The 24,238-nt window shown below is 41.4% G+C and overlaps 1 protein-coding gene across 1 annotated transcript in view; it reads left to right on the forward strand.

Annotated features, from left to right (window-relative positions):
• Positions 1-24,238, forward strand: part of prkn (parkin RBR E3 ubiquitin protein ligase) — a 308,907-nt gene that overhangs the window by 79,175 nt on the left and 205,494 nt on the right. The window contains exon 2 of the mRNA XM_060924648.1: positions 15,887-16,050. Within this exon, the coding sequence (XP_060780631.1) occupies positions 15,887-16,050 (164 nt within the window). The remainder of the gene's footprint in view (positions 1-15,886; positions 16,051-24,238) is intronic.

Raw genomic sequence — 24,238 nt, forward strand, 5'->3', positions numbered from 1 at the left:
ACATTTCATACACAATGGCAGTTCAATGTGCTTTACAGAAGTAAAAACAGAAACAGTAAACAATAGAGAAATAAAATTACATAAAATAATTTTATCTTTATTCTAAAATAATTAATTAAAAGAATTAAAAGAATTAAAAGAAAATAATAAGAATTAAACAATAGTAGAAATAAAATATTAAAATGCCAAAAAGAAAAAGGAGAAAAAGAAAGAGAAAGGGAAAAAAAACCTAGCAGAATAAAATAGAATAAAGTTAAAGTAAATTTAAAACATGCAGAGAAAGTAAAGATTATAAAAAATGTAAAAATATTAATTATTTAACAGAAAGCATCTGAAAAGAGCTTGGTCTTTAGTCTAGATTTGAAGCTGCCAACAGCAGGAGCATTTTTAATGTCCTCTGGCAGTTGGTTCCATAGCTGTACTGCATAGTAGCTAAAAGCTGCTTCACCACACTTTGTTTTAACAACTGGTTTTAATAGTAAATTTTTCTGCTGCGATCTGGTAGATCTGATTGGGTTAGGCTGCTGCAACATATCAGAGAGGTAATTGAGCCCTGTACCATTTAGAGATTTGTACACCAGCAGCAATGCTTTAAAGTCAATTCTGTAGCTTACTGGAAGCCAGTGAAGGGACCTTAGAATTGGAGTAATGTGCTCTGTTTTTTTTGCTCGTGTGAGAACCCTCGCCGCTGCATTTTGAACCAGCTGAAGTCGTTTGATGGTCTTTTTTGGCAGGCCTGTGAAAAGGCCATTGCAGTAATCAACCCTACTAGAGATGAAGGCATGTATTAGTTTTTCCAGATCATGTTTTGACATAAGTCCTCTTAGTTTGGAAATGTTTTTTAGGTGATAAAATGCCGTTTTAGTGATTGCTTTCATGTGACTGTCAAAGTTTAGCTCGCTGTCAATGAAAACACCAAGATTTTTAACCATTTCTTTAGTTTTAATCCCTTTTGTGTCAAGAATAGTGGTAATCCTGAGTCTTTCATCTTTTTTTCCAAATAGAATTACTTCTGTTTTATCTGTGTTCAGCTGAAGAAAATTTTGTGACATCCAGCTATTGATTTGATCGATACACTGGTAGAGACATTCAAGGGGGGCATAATCATTTGGTGATAGAGCAAAATAAATTTGGGTATCATCTGCATAGCAGTGATACAAAATTGAATTTTTATTGATAATTTGCCCAAGTGGGAGCATATAAAGGTTGAAAAGTAATGGTCCAAGAATCGACCCCTGGGGGACACCACAGGTCAAGGGCATTGACGTTGAGGAACAATTTCCCAGGGTAACAAAGAAGCTTCTATCTTTTAAGTATGATTTTAACCAATTGATAACTTTACCAGTCAATCCAACCCAGTGTTCAAGTCGATATAGCAGTATGTTGTGATCAACAGTATCAAAAGCTGCACTGAGGTCCAGTAATACCAGGACCGATGTTTTGCCTGCATCAGTATTAAGACGTATGTCATTTATAACTTTAATCAGCGCTGTTTCAGTGCTATGATTGGCACGAAATCCTGACTGAAAATTATCAAAACGGCTGTTTGATATCAAGAAGGCAGTTAATTGATTGAAGACAATTTTTTCCAGGATTTTCCCAATGAATGGTAGATTTGATATTGGCCTGTAATTATTTAACACTGAAGGATCCAGATTTTTTTTTTTTAAGAAGGGGCTTTACAACAGCTTTTTTTAGGGACACAGGAACAACACCAGTCTCCAAGGATGTATTTATAATTTGAAGCACATCTGTAATTATAAGATGAAGAACAGACTTAAAAAAGTTGGTGGGCAGAATGTCCAGTTCAGGTGTTGAGGAACTGAGATTTTGTACAGTTTTTTCAAGAGTCTCATAATCAATTAAACAAAATTCTGACATTGTGTTAAAGTTATCTATCTGTGTCATTGGTGATTGCAGTTTTTCAATTTTTTGCAACTGAGATATATTATGAGAAATATTCTGCCGTATTTTATCAATTTTACCTTTGAAGAAGGATGCAAACTCATTGCATTTATTAACTGGGAGAAGTTCAGGTGCTAATTGTGGTGGGGGATTAGTTAGCTTCTCTACTGTTGAAAATAGCACACGGGCATTGTTCATATTCCTGCTGATGATATTGGAGAAGAAAGACTGTCTTGCTTTACGAATTTCATAATTATAATTACAAAGCATCTCTTTATGGATTTGATAATTTGAGCTTTAATTAAGAATTGACCAGTGACACTGGGTCAAGCTACTGTAAATAGGATACTGAGCCAATGGGTATTATCGCTCTTTGCAACATTTTGTGAAAAAACTTTTATTGGTATGCTTTGATTGACAATAATGTAATATTTGCAAGAAATGTAAGAAAAATTAATGCTCTGAGACCTTAACAAGGGCAAAAAAAAAAAAAAGGTGAGTCTCATGAGTATGAGTGGGTCTCCTTCACCATCCCATGTTCCTATGTTATCTAGATTCCCCATTCACGTGTGCATGCCCAAAAAGCATGGTGATTTGGTACTTATTGTCGATATTATTTATTCTCACCACCTCGGACAGTTATCTGACGCTATCTTTTCTTTATCTTTTTCACTTGCATTTTTTTTCTCACCATGCTGCCTCTGATATTAAATAGTCTCTGTCGCTTTTCTTCTTGGCGTTTGCTGGGTGGTCTCACCCTGAGACACACCAACATAAACACACAGGACTATTCTTTGTCTAGAATTGTCTTTGTAAAGCGCAAGGTCTTGAATGATCACTGGAAGTGTTTCTGAAGTGCTCTTATTCCTCTGTGTTCGGTGCATCCCACAGAAAAGAATAATGGTTCCATTTGCGTCAACAGCTTTCTAAAACTCTACAGTAACTGTGGGATGATGGATGCTTTGGAAGCATTTTAAAATTTTGTTATGACGGAGGTTGAAAATAAAAGCAGAACAAAGTAAACCAAAGGGTGCATGTGCAACAGGCTACAGCAGTATACAGCCTCTTGGTTTGTATATTTTAATGTGCAACAACATCATGAGTGTCATTCAATGTCCACACATTCTTAATGCAATAATGTGATTGTATTGGCATGTGAAAAGTGACCGGGGGGGATACTTGTGTATGCATATGTGTTAATTATTTGCAATCTGGATGCATTATCATCGAGGAGGTGTTTTATTGTAGATGTGGGTTAAATATTGTAACACGCATTTCCTTAAAGACGCAGGAACAAGAGGCATACGGATAAGTGGTGGGAAGATATTCCCAGTGTCCTCGCATAAACCACACCTACGTGATGCTCCTTTTTAACTTTGGGTGGACCCACTGCGCATTTGGCACTAGGACTGAATGATATAACAAAAACAACAATTCCATGAGTTTTGAAGACATTTCTATGATGTGCAATATGTTTGTCAACCTGGAACGACCATCACTAAACAGAGGAGATGGTCTGAGGCCCTGTTCACACAGCAACGGATTCAGGTGAATCTGATAAAATAGTTTATCGTTTCGGCCTGGCGTCCACACGGCACCGGCGTTTTGGGTGCCCCACAACAAAATCTTTTGAGAACGGGTTCCAGAGTGGAAAAATCTGGCAACGGCGCCGTTGCGAAGTCGTCTGGATGAGTAGAACGGATTTGTTTACGATGACGTCACAACCACATGACTAGAACAAGCAGCACTCTCACTGTTTTGTATGAACCACTGCATTGCATTCACTTTTGTATACAGCTTTTCTTTTAAATAAACAAGTAACTGAACCATTTCTTGAATTTCTTTTTTTTTATTGGATAAGACTGCTTTTCAAAATGTTCACACACAATATAAAAAGTTATATAAATTATATAAAAATCTCATCTCATCTCATTATCTCTAGCCGCTTTATCCTGTTCTACAGGGTCGCAGGCAAGCTGGAGCCTATCCCAGCTGACTACGGGCGAAAGGCGGGGTACACCCTGGACAAGTCGCCAGGTCATCACAGGGCTGACACATAGACACAGACAACCATTCACACTCACATTCACACCTACGCTCAATTTAGAGTCACCAGTTAACCTAACCTGCATGTCTTTGGATTGTGGGGGAAACCGGAGCACCCGGAGGAAACCCACGCGGACACGGGGAGAACATGCAAACTCCGCACAGAAAGGCCCTCGCCGGCCACAGGGCTCGAACCCGGACCTTCTTGCTGTGAGGCGACAGCGCTAACCACTACACCACCATGCCGCCCCTTATATAAAAATGCTTTTCAAAATGTTCACACACAATAAGAAAATTAAGTTATATAAAACTATGCACACTAATAAAACTAATTTGTACACACAGAAGGCACGATTTCCTCGCGTAGTCGCAGCCATCTTCTTCTTGTGTGTTTTGTTCCTGACAGTGCTTCACACCGGGTAGAAGAAGGGGTTTATGCGCATGCGTCTACTTCTTCTATTGTTCTGGTGTCTCCGATGAGACCGTCTTAAGGCCAATTTATGCTGACAACCCAGTCCTCGCAGATAGCGTCGCAGACAGTGTCTGCGTAGCCCCCCCACCTTCGCAGACGCTCTGCGCGCACCTCCCAAAAATTGTGACCACCGCAGAAGCCTCGCAGACAGCGCCGCAGACAAGAGGGCTCTGATTGGTCCACTCTACATCCGCTGTACATGCACTTCCGCTTCCCTACTTTCCCGGTTTGGTTTGTTTTCACGACCGCCATTTTTAAAAACACGAGCGAAGATGGAGCAGCATGAAGAGCGGTTGATTGAGGAAGTACGTACATCTATACGACTCCAGTTCTAGTCATTATAAAAAAAAAAAGTTCTAGTCATTATAAGTAACTGGAGGATAAACACTCCACTAACCACACCCACCAAGTACTCCTAGCGACTTCGCCCCCCCTTGCGTTGTGGCGGTGAATAACATCGCGCACGCCTATTACTCCCCGCTCAACGATAAATTACAACTGTCTGCGAAAAGCTATCTGTGAAAGCCTTGTTGCAAGAGCATGCAGAGGCCTTCACAGTGCCCCTAGAGGTGTGGCATGTGTATTGCATCATTTTCAGCAAGCGTTGTGTTGCCATATGGACCTGATATTTTACTGATCCGTTGCCCATGTGGACGCGATATTTTTTAAAATAAAATCTCGTTGTCGTGTGGATGTAGCCTCAGTGACCCAGGTGACCTGAATGACTCTCCAAAGGGTTGCTTTTGGTCCACTAGAGTATAAATGTCTGGAACCTCCCCACTAGTCAGACAGAACCGAAGAAGCCTTTCGGAAGAGAGCTAAAACGTCTTCAAGAGTTTCAAGCAAGTCCAGTTGCCTTCTTTTAGCACCTATGGTTTACTATGACCTGGATGACTGAGAGCCTTCACAGACAAATGTGTTTGGGAGCAAACTGCCAGCAAAACTATTAAAAAAAAAACAATAAAAACCCAGTGAAAAACTGACTTGGAAGATGCTTCTTTTATTTAATGTCAGAAAATTTACTTAAAACTGAAAAAGAAGAAACAATAACTCTGTATTATTATATAGCATGAGCTACTGGTAAAATCATGCGGGCTGATTGGTTCCTTGGCGGGCAGAATTTTCCCGTAATGCCCGCGGGTGATTACAAACTTTCTTTCCATGGTGCCGGCTTTCAGTGTTGCAAAAAACCAAACAAAATGACAAAAGTCGAAATCAAAACGGAATCAAAAACAGCTGAAACACAAAAGACAAACTAGACTCCCCAAGTCATTCAAGAAATGAGTAACGAAGAGCATTCAGAAACCGTTAACTGAAATTCAGTTTTGAAACCGCTAGCTGTTTATTATGCATGCGTGACTCAGCTATGTTACAAATATGACGTGACTGAAAACCACGTCATGCCTCATTATAATGACCATCTGTTTTCATCTTAGAAATAAAAAAGCCATATAATAAACTGCTTATTAACCTCGCTTGCTTCGTCTTTACGGGAAAATATCAGACCGAGGTCTTGACAGTACGGACCGAGCCGGCACGGGCCGTACTGTCAAGACCTTGGTGTGATATTTTCCTGTAAAGACCTCACGCTCAGTTAATAATTCTAATAAAATCTAAGAAATTTAAAAAAAAACTTTTTTTTTTCAAATATTCAGACAATTTGTAACCTCAGTAGAATGTTTTAACATCAATTCAATGGCTTATTGAAAAAAAGTTTGAAGAAGATACCTTTTGAAGATTTTATACTAAATAGCATCCAGGGTTGGGTGTGTGTGTGTTTTTTTTTTTTTTTTTTAAATTTATTTACAGTGGTGCTTGAAAGTTTGTGAACCGTTTAGAATTTTCTATATTCCTGCATAAATATGACCTAAAACATCATCAGATTTTCACACAAGTCCTAAAAGTAGATAAAGAGAACCCAGTTAAACAAATGAGACAAAAATATTATACTTGGTCATTTATTTATTGAGGAAAATGATCCAATATTACATATCTGTGAGTGGCAAAAGTATGTGAACCTTTGCTTTCAGTATCTGGTGTGACCCCCTTGTGCAGCAATAACTGCAACTAAACATTTCCGGTAACTGTTGATCAGTCCTGCACACCGGCTTGGAGGAATTTTAGCCCGTTCCTCCGTACAGAATAGCTTCAACTCTGGGATGTTGGTGGGTTTCCTCACATGAACTGCTCGCTTCAGGTCCTTCCACAACATTTCAGGACTTTGACTTGGCCATTCCAAAACATTAACTTAATTCTTCTTTAACCATTCTTTGGTAGAACGACTTGTGTGCTTAGGGTCGTTGTCTTGCTGCATGACCCACCTTCTCTTGAGATTCGGTTCATGGACAGATGCCCTGACATTTTCCTTTAGAATTCGCTGGTATAATTCAGAATTCATTGTTCCATCAATGATGGCAAGCCGTCCTGGCCCAGATGCGGTAAAACAGGCCCAAACCATGATACCACCACCACCACCATGTTTCACAGTTGGGATAAGATTCTTATGTTGGAATGCAGTGTTTTCCTTTCTCCAAACATAACGCTTCTCATTTAAACAAAAAAGTTCTATTTTGGTCTCATCCGTCCCCAAAACATTATTCCAGTAGCCTTTTGGCTTGTCCACATGATCTTTAGCAAACTGCAGACGAGCAGCAATGTTCTTTTTGGAGAGCAGTGGCTTTCAACTTGCAACCCTGCCATGCACACCATTGTTGTTCAGTGTTCTCCTGATGGTGAACTCCTGAACATTAACATTAGCAAATGTGAGAGAGGCCGTCAGTTGCTTAGAAATTACCCTGGGGTCCTTTGTGACCTTGCTGAATATTACACCCCTTGCTCTTGGAGTGATCTTTGTTGGTCGACCACTCCTGGGGAGGGTAACAATGGTCTTGAATTTCCTCCATTTGTACACAATCTGTCTGACTGTGGATTGGTGGAGTCCAAACTCTTTAGAGATGGTTTTGTAACCTTTTCCAGCCTGATGAGCATCAACACTTTTTCTGAGGTTGTCAGAAATCTCCTTTGTTTGTGCCATGATACACTTCCACAAACATGTGTTGTGAAGATCAGACTTTAATAGATCCCTGTTCTTTAAATAAAACAGGGTGCCCACTCACACCTGATTGTCATCCCATTGATTGAAAACACCTGACTCTAATTTCACCTTCAAATTAACTGCTAATCCTAGAGGTTCACATACTTTTGCCACTCACAGATATGTAATATTGGATCGTTTTCCTCAATAAATAAATGACCAAGTATAAGATTTTTGTCTCATTTGTTAAACTGGGTTCTCTTTATCTACTTTTAGGACTTGTGTGAAAAGCTGATGTTGTTTTAGGTCATATTTATGCAGAAATATAGAAAATTCTAAAGGGTTCACAAACTTTCAAGCACTACTATATTCATTTATTTATTTATTTAGATTTTGGCTATTGCAGAACAAATGTGTCAGTTTGAGTAATTCAAAATGTAGACAAGTCATCATTTGCAAACATCCACTGGGGAAAATGTAGCTACCACATTCTGATATATTAATGCAATTGAATACATATTGTGACAAGTACACGCGCCACACACACTTACTTTACTCTTTTTATATGAATTTAAATTAATCTCTGAGAAGACAAAATGCAAATCAATCTGTTTCTACGGTCATAAATACAGATGATGTAGTGATTTTTTTTAAATTCCCCCCAGGGGAATTTTAAGCCTTTTTTTCATTACATGTACATTAAAGCACAAGTGAAATACTTTTTCTGGATTTAACCCATCTGGGGATGTGAGCACAGCTGTGCTGGAGTGTCTGAGGAGCAGTTGGGGGGGGGGTTAGGTCCCTTGCTCAAGGGCACTTCAGCCATTCATGCTGGTCCGGGGAATCGAACCAGTGACCTTTTAGTCCCAAAGCTGCTTCTCTAACCTTTAGGACATGGCTTCCTGAAGTGACTAGAGAGAAGTGCAGGTCTGTATTTTGTCTGTGTATTGAAAGGAGCATCCAGTTTATCTTGGTCAGGGTCATGGTGGCATTTTATGCTGCATTATTGTTAATTATCTTAAGCTGCTTTATCCTGTTCTACAGGGTCGCAGGCAAGCTGGAGCCTATCCCAGCTGACTACGGGTGAAAGGCGGGGTACACCCTGGACAAGTCGCCAGGTCATCACAGGGCTGACACATAGACACAGACAACCATTCACACTCACATTCACACCTACGGTCAATTTAGAGTCACCAGTTAACCTAACCTGCATGTCTTTGGACTGTGGGGGAAACCGGAGCACCCGGAGGAAACCCACGCGGACACGGGGAGAACATGCAAACTCCGCACAGAAAGGCCCTCGCCGGCCACGGGGCTCGAACCCGGACCTTCTTGCTGTGAGGCGACAACGCTAACCACTACACCACCGTGCCGCCTATTGTTAATTAAAAAAACCCTTTTGTTTCATCTGTTGAAACAGTGCATGAAAGTCATTTATGTAATGTTAAGTTTGTGTTCAATATATCTAGCACTGAAACATGTACATGACCCCACATCATTTATTTAAAAACAAAACAAAACCACACACCATGCAGAAATTCCCCTTGACAAGCATTCATGTTGGAGAGGTCATGTCCCTTCCGTTATCCTCTACTGAAGCAGCGATATGGATGACTGAGCTACACAACATAATTATTACATGACTTTTGGACACTAACTCTGGCTGCAGCAACTTAAACATGAGCAGAGAAGTCAACAGAAAGCAAAACTTAAAAGCCTTCCCAAAACCATTATTGTGTAGAATCAGGTGTTAGTGTCTTGTTTATGGACATGAACTTCGTTGAAAATGTTCACTGAAAATGTCTTGCCTTTCAGTAGCAGATTTTTTTATTTTGTGTGGCAATGGGCCCTTTCATGGACGTCACAGATTTTTGTTTATCACGCAGCGTCCACCATATTGCCAGACAGGCAAAGAAAATAGCCGCAAGAGTTAATAATGAAAATGGAGACAAGTGCAGTCAGTACAATCTCTCTGAAACAATTAAAAATGTATATTATACCAGTAGATCACATTACATCCAAAAGCTGAAACATGCAGGATCACAGATCCAAATAATTTACACCCAAATGTATTTATTATTTACGGTATTCACACATTGCTGTGTGTGTGTGTGTGTGTGTGTGTGTGTGTGTGTGTATACAACCCCGATTCCAAAAAAGTTGGGACAAATTGTAAATAAAAATGGAATGCAATAATTTCCAAATCTCAAAAACTGATATTGTATTCACAATAGAACATAGATAACATATCAAATGTCGAAAGTGAGACATTTTGAAATTTCATGCCAAATATTGGCTCATTTGAAATTTCATGACAGCAACACATCTCAAAAAAGTTGGGACAGGGGCAATAAGAGGCTGGAAAAGTTAAAGGTACAAAAAAGGAACAGCTGGAGGACCAAATTGTAACTCATTAGGTCAATTGGCAATAGGTCATTAACATGACTGGGTATAAAAAGCATCTTGGAGTGGCAGCGGCTCTCAGAAGTAAAGATGGGAAGAGGATCACCAATCCCCCTAATTCTGCGCTGACAAATAGTGGAGCAATATCAGAAAGGAGTTCGACAGTGTAAAATTGCAAAGAGTTTGAACATATCATCATCTACAGTGCATAATATCATCAAAAGATTCAGAGAATCTGGAAGAATCTCTGTGCGTAAGGGTCAAGGCCGGAAAACCATACTGGGTGCCCGTGATCTTCGGGCCCTTACATGGCACTGCATCACATACAGGCATGCTTCTGTATTGGAAATCACAAAATGGGCTCAGGAATATTTCCAGAGAACATTATCTGTGAACAGGGCGGCACGGTGGTGTAGTGGTTAGCGCTGTCGCCTCACAGCAAGAAGGTCCTGGGTTCGAGCCCCGGGGCCGGCGAGGGCCTTTCTGTGTGGAGTTTGCATGTTCTCCCCGTGTCCGCGTGGGTTTCCTCCGGGTGCTCCGGTTTCCCCCACAGTCTAAAGACATGCAGGTTAGGTTAACTGGTGACTCTAAATTGACCGTAGGTGTGAATGTGAGTGTGAATGGTTGTCTGTGTCTATGTGTCAGCCCTGTGATGACCTGGCGACTTGTCCAGGGTGTACCCCGCCTTTCGCCCGTAGTCAGCTGGGATAGGCTCCAGCTTGCCTGCGACCCTGTAGAAGGATAAAGCGGCTAGAGATAATGAGATGAGATGAGATTATCTGTGAACACAATTCACCGTGCCATCTGCTGTTGCCAGCTAAAACTCTATAGTTCAAAGAAGAAGCCGTATCTAAACATGATCCAGAAGCGCAGACGTCTTCTCTGGGCCAAGGCTCATTTAAAATGGACTCTGGCAAAGTGGAAAACTGTTCTGTGGTCAGACGAATCAAAATTTGAAGTTCTTTCTGGAAATCAGGGACGCCGTGTCATTCGGATTAAAGAGGAGAAGGACGACTCAAGTTATTATCAGCACTCAGTTCAGAAGCCTGCATCTCTGATGGTATGGGGTTGCATTAGTGCGTGTGGCATGGGCAGCTTACACATCTGGAAAGACACCATCAATGCTGAAAGGTATATCCAGGTTCTAGAGCAACATATGCTCCCATCCAGACGACGTCTCTTTCAGGGAAGACCTTGCATTTTCCAGCATGACAATGCCAAACCACATACTGCATCAATTACAGCATCATGGCTGCGTAGAAGAAGGGTCCGGGTACTGAACTGGCCAGCCTGCAGTCCAGATCTTTCACCCATAGAAAACATTTGGCGCATCATAAAACGGAAGATACGACAAAAAAGACCTAAGACAGTTGAGCAACTAGAATCCTACATTAGACAAGAATGGGTTAACATTCCTCTCCCTAAACTTGAGCAACTTGTCTCCTCAGTCCCCAGACGTTTACAGACTGTTGTAAAGAGAAAAGGGGATGTCTCACAGTGGTAAACATGGCCTTGTCGCAACTTTTTTGAGATGTGTTGTTGTCATGAAATTTAAAATCACCTAATTTTTCTCTTTAAATGATGCATTTTCTCAGTTTAAACATTTGATATGTCATCTATGCTCTATTCTGAATAAAATATGGAATTTTGAAACTTCCACATCATTGCATTCCGTTTTTATTTACAATTTGTACTTTGTCCCAACTTTTTTGGAATCGGGGTTGTGTAAATCATCTCATCTCATTATCTCTAGTCGCTTTATCCTGTTCTACAGGGTCGCAGGCAAGCTGGAGCCTATCCCAGCTGACTACGGGCGAAAGGCGGGGTACACCCTGGACAAGTCGCCAGGTCATCACAGGGCTGACACATAGACACAGACAACCATTCACACTCACATTCACACCTACGGTCAATTTAGAGTCACCAGTTAACCTAACCTGCATGTCTTTGGACTGTGGGGGAAACCGGAGCACCCGGAGGAAACCCACGCGGACACGGGGAGAACATGCAAACTCCGCACAGAAAGGCCCTCGCCGGCCATGGGGCTCGAACCCAGACCTTCTTGCCCGAACTTGGGTATTGTATTGGGGTGGGTGGGAGATGCCCCCCCCCCCCCCCCCCCCCCCCCACTGATATGTTGCAGTAGCCCAAACAGTCTATTATACTAGCCAATTCTAAATGCTGGCTTACACTAGCGTAATTTCAGTAACCTTTCCATTCACACATGTAACATGCAGTACAAACCAAAATATTCAATACATGTTTATTTCAGAAAAAAAAAAACTTTGATCATAGCTGCCTATTCCGGTCAAACAAGCAAACAACAACTTTGCAAACTTATTTAACATGTTAAAGGGACAACAACTATCCCATCCTTTTTAAAGAAAAGAAACTTAGGCTAAATGAAAACAATATCCCATAGCCCACGCCTATCAGGAAAATGAGCGACTGTGAACTCAAGAATGTTAAAAGTTGGCCCACTTTTAAGAATTTCAACAAAGAAAAAACAGACACGTAGCTTAACAGGCCTAAAAGGACATGCACACTGCAAAAACATTTAATCTGTTTTGAGCTTTAGCATCCTCTCCTTCATGTTTGCAAATCTGTCGACTACTTTATCCTTATTGACCTCAATGTCTCTCTCGATACAGAGCAGCACCAGGTCTGACAGCCGCGACTCACCCATGGTGGAGCGCAAGAAACTCTTAATTTTTTAATTAAAAAAAAAAATCCTGACCAGTGCCCCCCCCCGCAGTGAGGCCCCGGATTGTTCGCGCTGCAGCCCCCCCAAATCTCCGCTACTGAACCTGTTAAAAGCTTTACTATCTAGACCAAAGTTCTGTCCATGTTATGCCAACTTACGGACTTGTTGAATGTTAACTTGATTACGCCGAGGCTCGATCTAGATTTATGGGATTTTTATAACTGAATGGCCTTGAACTAGTAAAAGTGTTGAGACATAACAGGTGCACAAAACTTTCATACTAACCTGATATAAAATGTTCTCTACACACACAGGAATGCTTTGTTGGCATCCAGTCTTCCTGTTTAACTGCAGCTTGCCGTTTTTCTCATCTTTCTGGGTTCACTGGGAAGCGGTGAAAAGTTTAAACCAGGTTTAGCTCCACATCTGTTATTACATCCAAAAGCACTACAGGTCTCTGGTATTGTTCTTTTAGATATAACTTCGACAAGTTTATCTGTAGATGTTTACTGAATTGGGCTTACAATCACTCATGTGCACTTGTGCCAGTCGCTGTCACTTGTGCTCGGCACCATGGTCACATAAACAAATCCGGAGTTACGATGACATCATGTGAAAGGCTCCTATAGTCCTTATGTGTTTGCCTATACTGGCCTCTCACTCCTTCACTTTTCCGCTGATAGAAAACACCAGCAATTCCAGACACCTTAAGAAGCCTGCGCTAAACAGACTCCTGGGGTGATGAAACACGACAAAGGTGGGATTCACTCATTCGTTATCCTCGTGGAAGGGCACGAAACTATGAGGGGGATTATGGAAATCATTACCATTGGTCCAAAGTGCCACCGGCTTTACATCTTCACAAAGGCTTATCTTTAACCCAACTGTCAGGGAAACCCTTGTCTGCTTTTCCTACACTTATTAGAAAGCAGAGTGGAAGTGCTATCTGTTATTAGTTTTGTACTGTATGCCTTATGAAACTAAGCTACAGTATCTTAAAGCTTTCTGAAAGCATAGTGTCAGAAAATAAAGCTACGTTTGAACCAAATCGAAATGTAGACTCGAATTTATTGTGTTTTGCCAACAGATCATTCTCGCCTGCTTGTCTTCTTTTGTCCTGTCTCAATTATGATTTTTTTGACACTTAATTCAAGTGTCTTATTCTAGCACAAGCACTTACTGGAGAATGTCATGCTTTAACAGCAAGCAATCACTCAACTCTATTCAGTGCCAGCGCAAGACCTATGGCTTTGTTGCCTAGTGGCGATCAGTAAATGCTCTGCACCGCTGTACATTAAATCAACAATATCCACAGACGCAAGTTCCTAAGAGAGCTGTGAATGACTACATCCCTACGAATTTGTCGTTAGCTTGTGTATGTGTGAGTGAGGCTATGTGTTGACTAGGTGTCCACACAAAACCTTAATTACTTAATGTTTTGTATATTTAACAGTTATTCCACAAAATCGAGTCGTACATGAGCTGATAGCTGACGAGACGCGTAGCGCTAAGTTGGCGATAAGCCATGTATGACGAGATTGAGTGGAATAACTGTTTTATTCTATCCACATTCACTGGATTTTGAGAAACGGAGCATTTTTATTTTTTGCAAATTCGATAAATAAAAACTTTCTTGCAAAACGTCTTAATCATTTCCGCTTAGAATGTAAACACACCGGCGAAATGACAGTAGCAATTTGTGAAAAATGCTATAAGAATTCTTGATAAATACAAAAGATACAGTCTTACCATCAAATACTTTCATTCCATATTTTGTTGCTTTTTTTTTAATATTCTGGGGTTGTCTTCTTCAGGGTTTTTTGGCGGTTGGCAAACCAACTTAAAGGTGCATTACTGCCACCAACTGGCCTGGAGTGTGGAACAGGAGATATAAACTATATTCTTTTAGCTATTTCTGTTTCTTTTAAATATTTTATAACAGTTTTTGGGGTTTTGTTTTCGAGTCGAGTTTTTATTTCATTATTCCTTGATTATTGATTGTTCAATAACTCAGAACACGTATTTTCTCGATGCAGATCATATATGCAGGGAGAAGGACAATGTCTCCCTTCCTGGCTCTGTTCACATAATGATTTGAAGAACGTTTTTCTCCAGATCGGCCATTTTCAATTTCTGAATTTATCTCTGTGCCTCAGGGATTTTTGCAAAGGTTGATTCATTTCAATTAAATTAATAAGCCGAGGTGGTATTAAAAAAAAAATAAAACCTTCACCAAATCGCACTCATCTTAATGAAGGGGTTTGGGGACATTTCAGGCAGCGACTGAACAAGCTGAATGTTAAAGTTGGTTGCGTTGTCTCTCTGTGCGTGTCACCTGTCCTTCTCATCGGCTTGCACCCTCCCTTCCTGTCTCTCAAGCTTCAGTCCTCCATGTTCACTCTCCACATCCTTTGCACATCTTTATATTCCCTTCGTATTTCCTTCTGCTTGTGTTTTGCATTCATTATGTCATACGTTTATATTCTGGATGTGCCTGATTTGCACTAATCAGTATTTTTTAAATTGCCTGAATGAAGCTGGTGTTTCTTCTTTACAAACCTAAATCTTATGTGGTGATATATGAAACCTCCTACATACTGTTTGGTTCTTAATTATTTGTTTTGCTTGTTTCTGTTCACAATAATGGCGATCTTGTTCACATCCTGCAATAGTAAAATGCTTTTCAGTTGTTATTCTTGATTTAATCATGCCATGGTTATACTGCACTGTTATTTTGAATGTATTTATTTACATCATAGCGCATGTTAATATTTTAGTGGAAGCTCAGCATGTCTTAAAACCTAAAAGAAATATAATTAATCGTGAAACCTGTGAGTTAAAGCTAAACTGATGTTAAAAAAAAAGCTTCATCACCTGTAACAAGTATTAAACCTGTGTTAAGTATTTGAGGGGAACCGCGAGTTAGCGTGTCCGCCTCTCGATTGGGAGGTTGCGAGTTCTACTCACATTCGGGTCATACCGAAGACCATCGTAAAAAATGGTACCTACTGCCGTCTGGCAAGGCACGCTGCAATACAGATGCGAGTGGGGAGTCAAACTCTCACGGTTACCAGGGGACTAGCCCGCCACTGTAACCCTAGCTATGTAATAGGCGAGAGGCCGAGGGCTACGGAAACGGAGATCGGCGCCACCCTATGCGCCACATGGCATGGGAAGGGACTTTGAAGTATTTGAGTAAAGTTTGCCTATGATGTGGACTTGTTTCAGTAGGAGAATAAAATGCACTTCTGTTCATGTTCTGCTACATTATAGAACTTTCATGCTTATTAAACACCCTCTGCCTTTCCTCTGTTTCCATCAGTGTATGTCCGCTTTAACTCCAGTCATCCGGTGGAGGTGGAGGTGGAAGAGGGAACAAGTGTATCAGAGTTGAAGGAGACGGTGGGGCAGCTGCACGGTGTTCGTCCTGATCAACTGCGGGTCATTTTTGCTGGGAGAGAGCTGTGTAGTGATTCCACATTACAGGTAGTTGCACTTTGCTGTACGGTATGTAAGCCTCTCTGTCTATTTGTCATGCTCTCTTTGTTAGCAACAAGGATCCTGTGGATACTGTGCATTAGCATCAGGGTCAAACTCTGTGTTAGGCTCAGACCATTTTCTGAGGTTGTGCTTAGTACCAAGTTGTATCCCAATCCCTCTCTTCTCTCTCATTGTCTCGATCTCACTTTCTGGTCAGCTCTGTTGTCAAGCTGATGCTCTGTATCCATCTTTCTGCCTCAGTCCTTCTTTCTGCACAGAGGGAGAGGTGGAGAATGGAGATATCCCCTTTCCACCACTGCTAACTAGTTCTGGGTTGGTGCTAGTGCCAGCTTGGAGTTGGTCCAGCTTACAGACCTTCTAAGAACTGGTTTGCTTTTCCACGGGCTAGAGAGCGACCATCTGTATTCATCTCCATTTTCTCAGCAATACTAGCACTAAGCACATCAACAATGATGGACTACTGGATTAGGCAGACTAGACACTACACTAGCACTTTTTATTTATTTATTTATTTATTTATTTATTTATAATGGCAGTCAAAGTTTGAGCTTGTCTTGTTGGTCATGATAATCCTGCCCTCAGCTCCTGATGTAAACGATTCTTGGTTCTAAGCAAGCAACATGTAAGTGTTGCTCTCAGAGATGTTCACAAGCGCTGGCGACCGGCAATTTTCTCCGCCTACACAGACGGTCTGCGCCGGCTACTCAATTCCAGAAAAAAACAACAACTTGCCTTTCAATGTTCAAGTGATATAGCCTGGGCCCGCCCATCCTAAGTGTGACGCAACACGGGGGCCTGTTGCGAGCTTAGTCTGGCAAGGCAAGCTATCTCCAGCTCTTCCAAGCTCCCGAAAAATCGGGAGCCAATCAACTTTGAGCATCTCCAACGGCCCTGGGTAGAGGCTTGTTCAAGGCACTGACGTAGTAGAACTGCGACCGGAAGCCATAGATTGTTTACAGAATCTATGCCGGAAGCGCTTCATTCACTAGAAACATTACGAACATGGAGCAGCGGCAAGCCTTTGACACAGCGGTAGATGCTGTATTGAAAGCATTCAACGGGAAGTTCTCATTGAAAACGGAGCAAAGAGCAGCCCTGGAGGTATTTATCTTCTTCCTGTTACTCAAGCAGTTTCCGTCGCGTCACATACGTCAGCGGAAAGAGTGATGTGATTGGTTTAAGCTTCGTCACAGCCTTTTCTGGCTTCGACCAGTAGCAAACTGAGGCATTTCAGGGAGGTGGGTCAACCACGCACTTTGGGAAACGGTTGGGCTTAATATCTTTGCCAGACCAAATGCTCACAGAGCTTTGAAGCTGCGTTAGCCAGACTACAAGCGATATCTTTTTTTTTTTTTCTTTTTTTTTTATATTGTCTCCGCTGCCCATAATTTGCTGCAAATCCAATTATTTAACCATGAAATTGTCTTCGATTTGGGTCTAACATGACCGGAAGCAACGCCAAATTTGCTGATCAATTCTTGCACTCTGATTGGCTGAGCCAGACCATGTGACAGGCTTGTACATATGAATTGTAATTAATATTTTCATATCTAAGAATTGTTATTTTCATGTCCAGAAGCTACCTGGAGTGCCTAAGTTCCCAAAGAAATGTATGGTCCCTTAGCTAAGGGTTCATACTTATAAAGTGCAAATAACTAATTGTGTGCAAATATTTATGCTGAAATTAAAACTATACGATACACAATACCACACCAGAAGCACATCCAGTACATTACACATGTACCAAATAAGCTTACCATTTAGTTGTGTTACAGAGCCAGGTAGCGTACTACACAGGGGAACTGAGAAAGCCAAGCGCGCACACATCTGGAGGGAAGTTTCATACATATTTTGCAAGTATTTTACAGGGAAATGGTTAGTAATTTATTAGCTCGGAAGGCATGTGAATTTCAAAATTTTCTGGGTGGGCATGCCCCCAGACCCCGCCTAGCATTAGCGTGCCTTTAGCGCTGCAAGTTCCAGAACCGCCTACTACTTTTTTTTTTTTTTAGGCGGCTACTTCAGATTTTCTGGAAAAACTTGTGCTTTTAAGCTAGTTTACCTGGCTGAGGGCCTGTTCTTTGGCTGTTGAAGTGAAAAGAACTGGTTCAAGAAGAAGAAGCCTTTTATTTATCACATGTACACTCAAACGCAGTGAAATTCCTCCTCTGCATTCAACCCATCTGAAGCGGTGAACACATGCATGCACACACAACTGAGCAATGAGCGCACACACATACCCAGAGCAGTGGGCAGCTATGCTACAGTGCCCAGGCAGCAGTTGGGGGTTAAGTGCCTTGCTCAAGGGCACTTCAGCCACGATACAAAGGAAGGGGAAAGTGCTGTTCGTTCACTCAACTCTCTTAACATTTTTCCTGCTGGTCCTGGGAATTGAACCAGCAACCCTTTGGGCCCAAGGCCATTTTTCTGACCTTCAGGCCATGGCTTCCTTTAAGATTAGACTCTGGGCCTGGAACTGCCTTTGTGGAAAAGGGATAAGAGAGGTGGAAAAGTGAACAAGTGTTCCTCTTGTTCACTACTTCATGGTCCTGTCTGTCCCCCTTTCACCCTCTCTGTCTCTCTCTCTCTGATGGATGCAGAAGTCTGTCAGGGTAAACAGAGCCTAGGGATCTCCTGAACTTTAGTCCACAGTGCTTCATTAAGTTTGACCTTCTTAATTATGCATTAAAGCAGCTCCACACACACTGAGCGCACTCGGGCCACTCAAAGGAGTCAATTAACTTTCATATAAACGACACACGTTATCTGCAAAGGCCTTACTCACACTTATATTCTTGCCCACAGAATCCTTCCAGTGAAAAAATATCTCCAGATCCCCCTTATAATTGCAGACAGGGCCACTACAATGGAGGGTGTAATGGATCCACCTGCACATGACCCACATCATAAGTGGGATCATAAGACATAAGAATACCATATCAAACCAAAAGTGAAGTTGATCACGTGTGTGCCAACCTGTCAAAATGAAGCATGACTATAAATTGGGCAGTGAGAAAAACAGAACATAACCATAAAGATTCAAAAGAGAAAGAAGAATGAAATCACTACAGATTTTATACTATTCAGCTCAAGGTTGCTAACTTTTTTCTTTTCTTGAGCGAATGTAGTACTACAGTATGGTGCATAAGCCTTAGGCACACAATTTTTTTATTTTATTTTTTTTTAAGTACAAACATTGTTATACACTGCCTGGCCAAAAAAGCGACCCTTTGGATGTAAATAAGCAAATATTTAAGAGCCTTTGATTGGATAATTACTACAGTGATTAACATGTTTCAGCTGGCAACAATTCTTTTAACCCTCACTGATGCAGTGAGTACCTTCTCGTTCCTTTAAAGGAGAACTGAAGGCAAATTTTTTATTATCAAAATTCTATGTCATTTTATTAAATATAAGAACGCATTTTTGATCGCTATTTTGTCGCTGCTATAGCAAGTTATGAGTGTTTGAAATATGCTCTGTAATATATCAGTCCATATGTCAAAGCAATGGCCGTAAACGAGATTCGCTGAGACCTGTGCGAGACATCGTAGGACAGAAGTAAAACATACAGCGGAAATCAGTGACCAACATCTGCCAATGCTGTCAAAAGACGCGCGCGCCCTCTTTCGAGTGCTGACGTAATCAAGCCAGAAGTTTTGTTTTGATAGCAATCAGGAAAGTTTGCAAAAAGTAGGCAGTAATCGTCATTTAAACTCGTTTTTGTGCAATACTTCGTTTGGAAAACAGTTTTCAAAATGGCGGCACTGACACCTGGCTGACACTTCACGTTTTGAAGTCTCGCACAAGTCTCGTGAAGATCGCGCGGATAAGCGACGCCTGCCGTGGACCAAACGAACTAAATTCAACATGGCTAAAAACCGAATAGGCCGATAAGTATAAAATTTAATTGCAATTAGTTGCCAGTACGAGTCATGATATAAGGTTACTAAAACTGAAAACGTAATTGAATAACACATTAATTAAGAGATAAAGCAAGTTTAAAAATTACTTCAGTTCCCCTTTAACAACCATATCAGAAGACGTATCCTATGGTCACAGAAAAGATATGACTTTATTATTTTCTCAGCGGTCTCGGTAAGAAATCCTGCATTCTGATTGGCTGTTGCTGGTCCGCAGAACGGTCCGTATTTTCCTATCTCTGACCGTGGTCCGAGCTCTTTTAATCTTGGCTGAGATTTTCAGCTTCACTTTTGCAACTTTGTTGTTGCACAGTTGCTGCAAGCTTTTCAGTGTAATTTCCCGACAGTAGCACTAAAAAATGGCTTCGGACCAAGACGAACAGCACAATGAAAGTGCTTTTTACTATCCTGATGAAAATGACGAAAACGTGAACGTTGAAAAAGAGAAATCCCAGGAAAACACGAGTTTATGAGCGAAGTTCAGAATTTTATTGAACAACAAAGGCCAGAAAACACGAGAAAGAAAACTATTTATGATATAAATGTGTGGAAAAGGCAGCTGCAATCATTCGGTGAGCACAGAAATATTGAAGACATGCCTGGGGAAGGGCTCAACATCCTTATCTGCTGCTTCTTCATGGAAATAAAGAAGAAAGATGGCAGCCACTACGCACCCACCACCCTGACAGCATTTCATCGCAGTCTTCAGCGCTATCTTAACGACCATGGTTCAAAGCTGGATATCCTGAAAAGCAAAGAGTTTTCGAAATCCAGGGAGGCTCTGTCGTCGAGAAAGAGGCAGCTAGTTCATGAATTTGGAAAGGGTAATCACCCTCAAGCGGCTCATCCATTGACTGAGGCGGAGGAAGATCTGATATTTGAAAATGGTGAATTTGGCGAGCACAACCCCGAGTCTCTACAGCAAACCGTTTGGTGGCTCCTTGCATTTCGGATTCAAATCAAATCAAGTTTATTTGTATAGCGCTTTTAACAATAAACATTGTCGCAAAGCAGCTTTACAGAATTTGAACGACTTAAAACATGAGCTAATTTTATCCCTAATCTATCCCCAATGAGCAAGCCTGTGGCGACGGTGGCAAGGAAAAACTCCCTCAGACGACATGAGGAAGAAACCTCGAGAGGAACCAGACTCAAAAGGGAACCCATCCTCATTTGGGCAACAACAGACAGCCTGACTATAATATTAACAGTTTTAACAGGTATAACCCTCAACTGTCCTCATAGGGCCGTCCTTCACAGGAGGTCCGTATAGGATTCAGAGCTTGTAAATGGTAAAACAATCGTGTATTTAATGAAGGTTTCAAATAAAACTACAATGTGTGGCCTTATTCACTGTTGTCGGTTTTGTGGATTTTTCTTTTCAGAAGCGCTGAAGAATCAATTATTTTGTAGTGGAGAAAATAATAAATAGGTTATTTACTGGCTTAAGGTCAGTCCATATAGGGAAAAACTGTGACCTTGGCCTGGAAAATGCTGACTTTGGCCTTCGGACCTCCTATACGGACCTCCCAGCCGGTAAATAACATACATGTACTGTATTTCAGAAGGGTCAACTTATTGGCCTGCATCAAGCAACTAAGGAGTTTGTTGAAGTGACCGGAATTGGGTTAAGAACTGTCCGATGGATTATTAAAACCGGGAAGGAACTTCATGGAAGAAATCTGGTTGGGGAAAAAAAAAATCTTGAATGATCAGAGATCATTTAAACAACTGGGGTGAAGTCGAATCGTAAAAAAATCAACAGAAGAACTCACAGGATTGTGACTAAACAGCTGTGTGTCCATAAGAAAACCACTTGTTAGTGAGACTAATCAGAAGAAAAGGCTTCAAGTTGCTCGGGAACATAAAGATTGAACTCTAAAACAATAGAAAAAGGTCATGTGGTCTGATGAGTCCAGATTTACCCTATACATAGTTTTCACATGACGTCACAGAGTTGGGGATTCCCTAGTGGCGGCCATCTTGTGGGTCAAGCTTATCGTACGGGTCACTGAGCATACATTGTAACGCGCGAGTACAAAGTCTTCAAAAGAACCCAAGCAGGCTATTTAAAGCTAGCAATGGTGCACACCTGTTGTATTCACGGCTGTCGTAATAAGTCAGATGATGACGTCAAGCGGAGCTTTTATGGAATTCCCACTGTACGGGAGCACGAAGGCGAGCAAACAAAGAAACTCAGCATACAAAGGAGAAATCTATGGCTTGCGAGAATCAACCGCAAGGATTATCAGCCTTCCAAACACAGCAAAGTCTGCTCCGATCATTTTATAAGTGGTAAGTTGTTTAAATAAACAATCAATTGTGTTTAAGTTTGTTTTTGGAAACCAAAACATCATGTAAACAATCTCTTGAGAATGCCTAACTGGAACCGCTGAGTGTACATTTACATTGTAATGTACACTTAATATCGCTCGTTTGTCACGTTTCTATTTGACACTTGTCACTTCACTCACGCAGGGGTCATTTTTGAAAAACATTTTAGGTCTATTCTGTGTGATTTGATTTGTGTTTAATCAACTTATTACGGTTGCATAACAGTCAACAGTCTATTTAATGCTAGAATATATAAAGTTGTATATATCAGACAGCCTTTAAAGTTTGATGAAGTCAGTTTCAGGCTTTGGAGCAGGCTTTGGCAGTTTCAGGCTTTGGCAGCCCTGCATAGTCACTTGAAAATGCATCTTTGTCCACTTCGTAGGGGTCAATTTCCCCAATCAAGGCCAGTTTGGCTGCATACTGTTGTCGTGAGATGTCGTCTGATGTATGTATATACTTCTGTTTGCTTGATTTTGCCGACATTGATCTTTATTTTAGAAAACTGACTATATAACTTCATAAATTTGTCCGAAATAACGTAGCCGGTAATGGCAATGGTCCATTTTGTTTGACCCGCAAGATGGCGGCTGGAGGGCGTTCCCCGGAATGCCGTGACGTCAGTGAAAACTATGTATTCCTGAGCGATGGGTGTGTCAGGGTAAGAAGGGAAACACATGGAGCAATGCACCAATCATGCATAGTGGCCACTGTACAGGCTTCTGGAGACAGCGTTATGATCTGTGGTTGCTTCAGTCGGTCAGATCGAGGTTCAGCAACGTAATGTGGCAATAAAATGAAGTCACCTGATGACCTGAATGACCAGGTTATCATATCGGTGGATTTTTTTCTTCCCTGATGGCCCAGGCGTATTCCAGGGCAACAATGCCAGGATTCATCAGGCTCATTTTCACATGTGAATTGGCCATCACAGCGTCCTGACCTTAACCCCATTGAAAGGCATCGGCATATGCTGGAGAACACGTTACAGAGGGGTTCGACTCTCCCATCATCAATACAAGATCTTGGCGAAAGGTCAATGCAACTCTGGACTGGAATAAATGTCATGATGTTGCATAAGGTTGTCAAAACAGTGCCACAGCGAATACGCGCCATAATCTAAGCTAAAGGCAGTCTAAAGAAATATTAGACTGTGTGCCTTTTTTTTTTTTTGGCCAGGCAGTGTAGATTTTTATTTATTTATTTATTTCCAAACATTCGTTTTCTATCACAAAATTAAATGCAACAGAAAAAGGTTTGTATGTCGGTAAAGAAAGCAGCATATTCGTTCAGAGACCGTGTTGCAGTCAAAAAAAACCAAAACATCTTGCTGCAGAAATAAGAAGGACGTGTGACAAAGTGTTCAGAAGAACGATGGCTGGTTCTGCAAGATGCTCAGTAGAACCTACAGCTCATTTCATTATAAAACTCTACACATTTGTACCCGAGACTCATCTCATCTCATCTCATTATCTGTAGCCGCTTTATCCTGTTCTACAGGGTCGCAGGCAAGCTGGAGCCTATCCCAGCTGACTACGGGTGAAAGGCGGGGTACACCCTGGACAAGTCGCCAGGTCATCACAGGGCTGACACATAGACACAGACAACCATTCACACTCACATTCACACCTACGGTCAATTTAGAGTCACCAGTTAACCTAACCTGCATGTCTTTGGACTGTGGGGGAAACCGGAGCACCCGGAGGAAACCCACGCGGACACGGGGAGAACATGCAAACTCCACACAGAAAGGCCCTCGCTGGCCACGGGGCTCGAACCCGGATCTTCTTGCTGTGAGGCGACAGCGCTAACCACTACACCACCGTGCCGCCCGTACCCGAGACTATTATTTTTAAAAGTTAAAGCAAAGGGTTATCACACCAAACACTGACTTTGTTTCATTTATTAGTGTTTCC

Source organism: Neoarius graeffei, chromosome 7 (genome assembly GCF_027579695.1).
Source record: "Neoarius graeffei isolate fNeoGra1 chromosome 7, fNeoGra1.pri, whole genome shotgun sequence".
Classification (NCBI taxonomy): domain Eukaryota; kingdom Metazoa; phylum Chordata; class Actinopteri; order Siluriformes; family Ariidae; genus Neoarius; species Neoarius graeffei.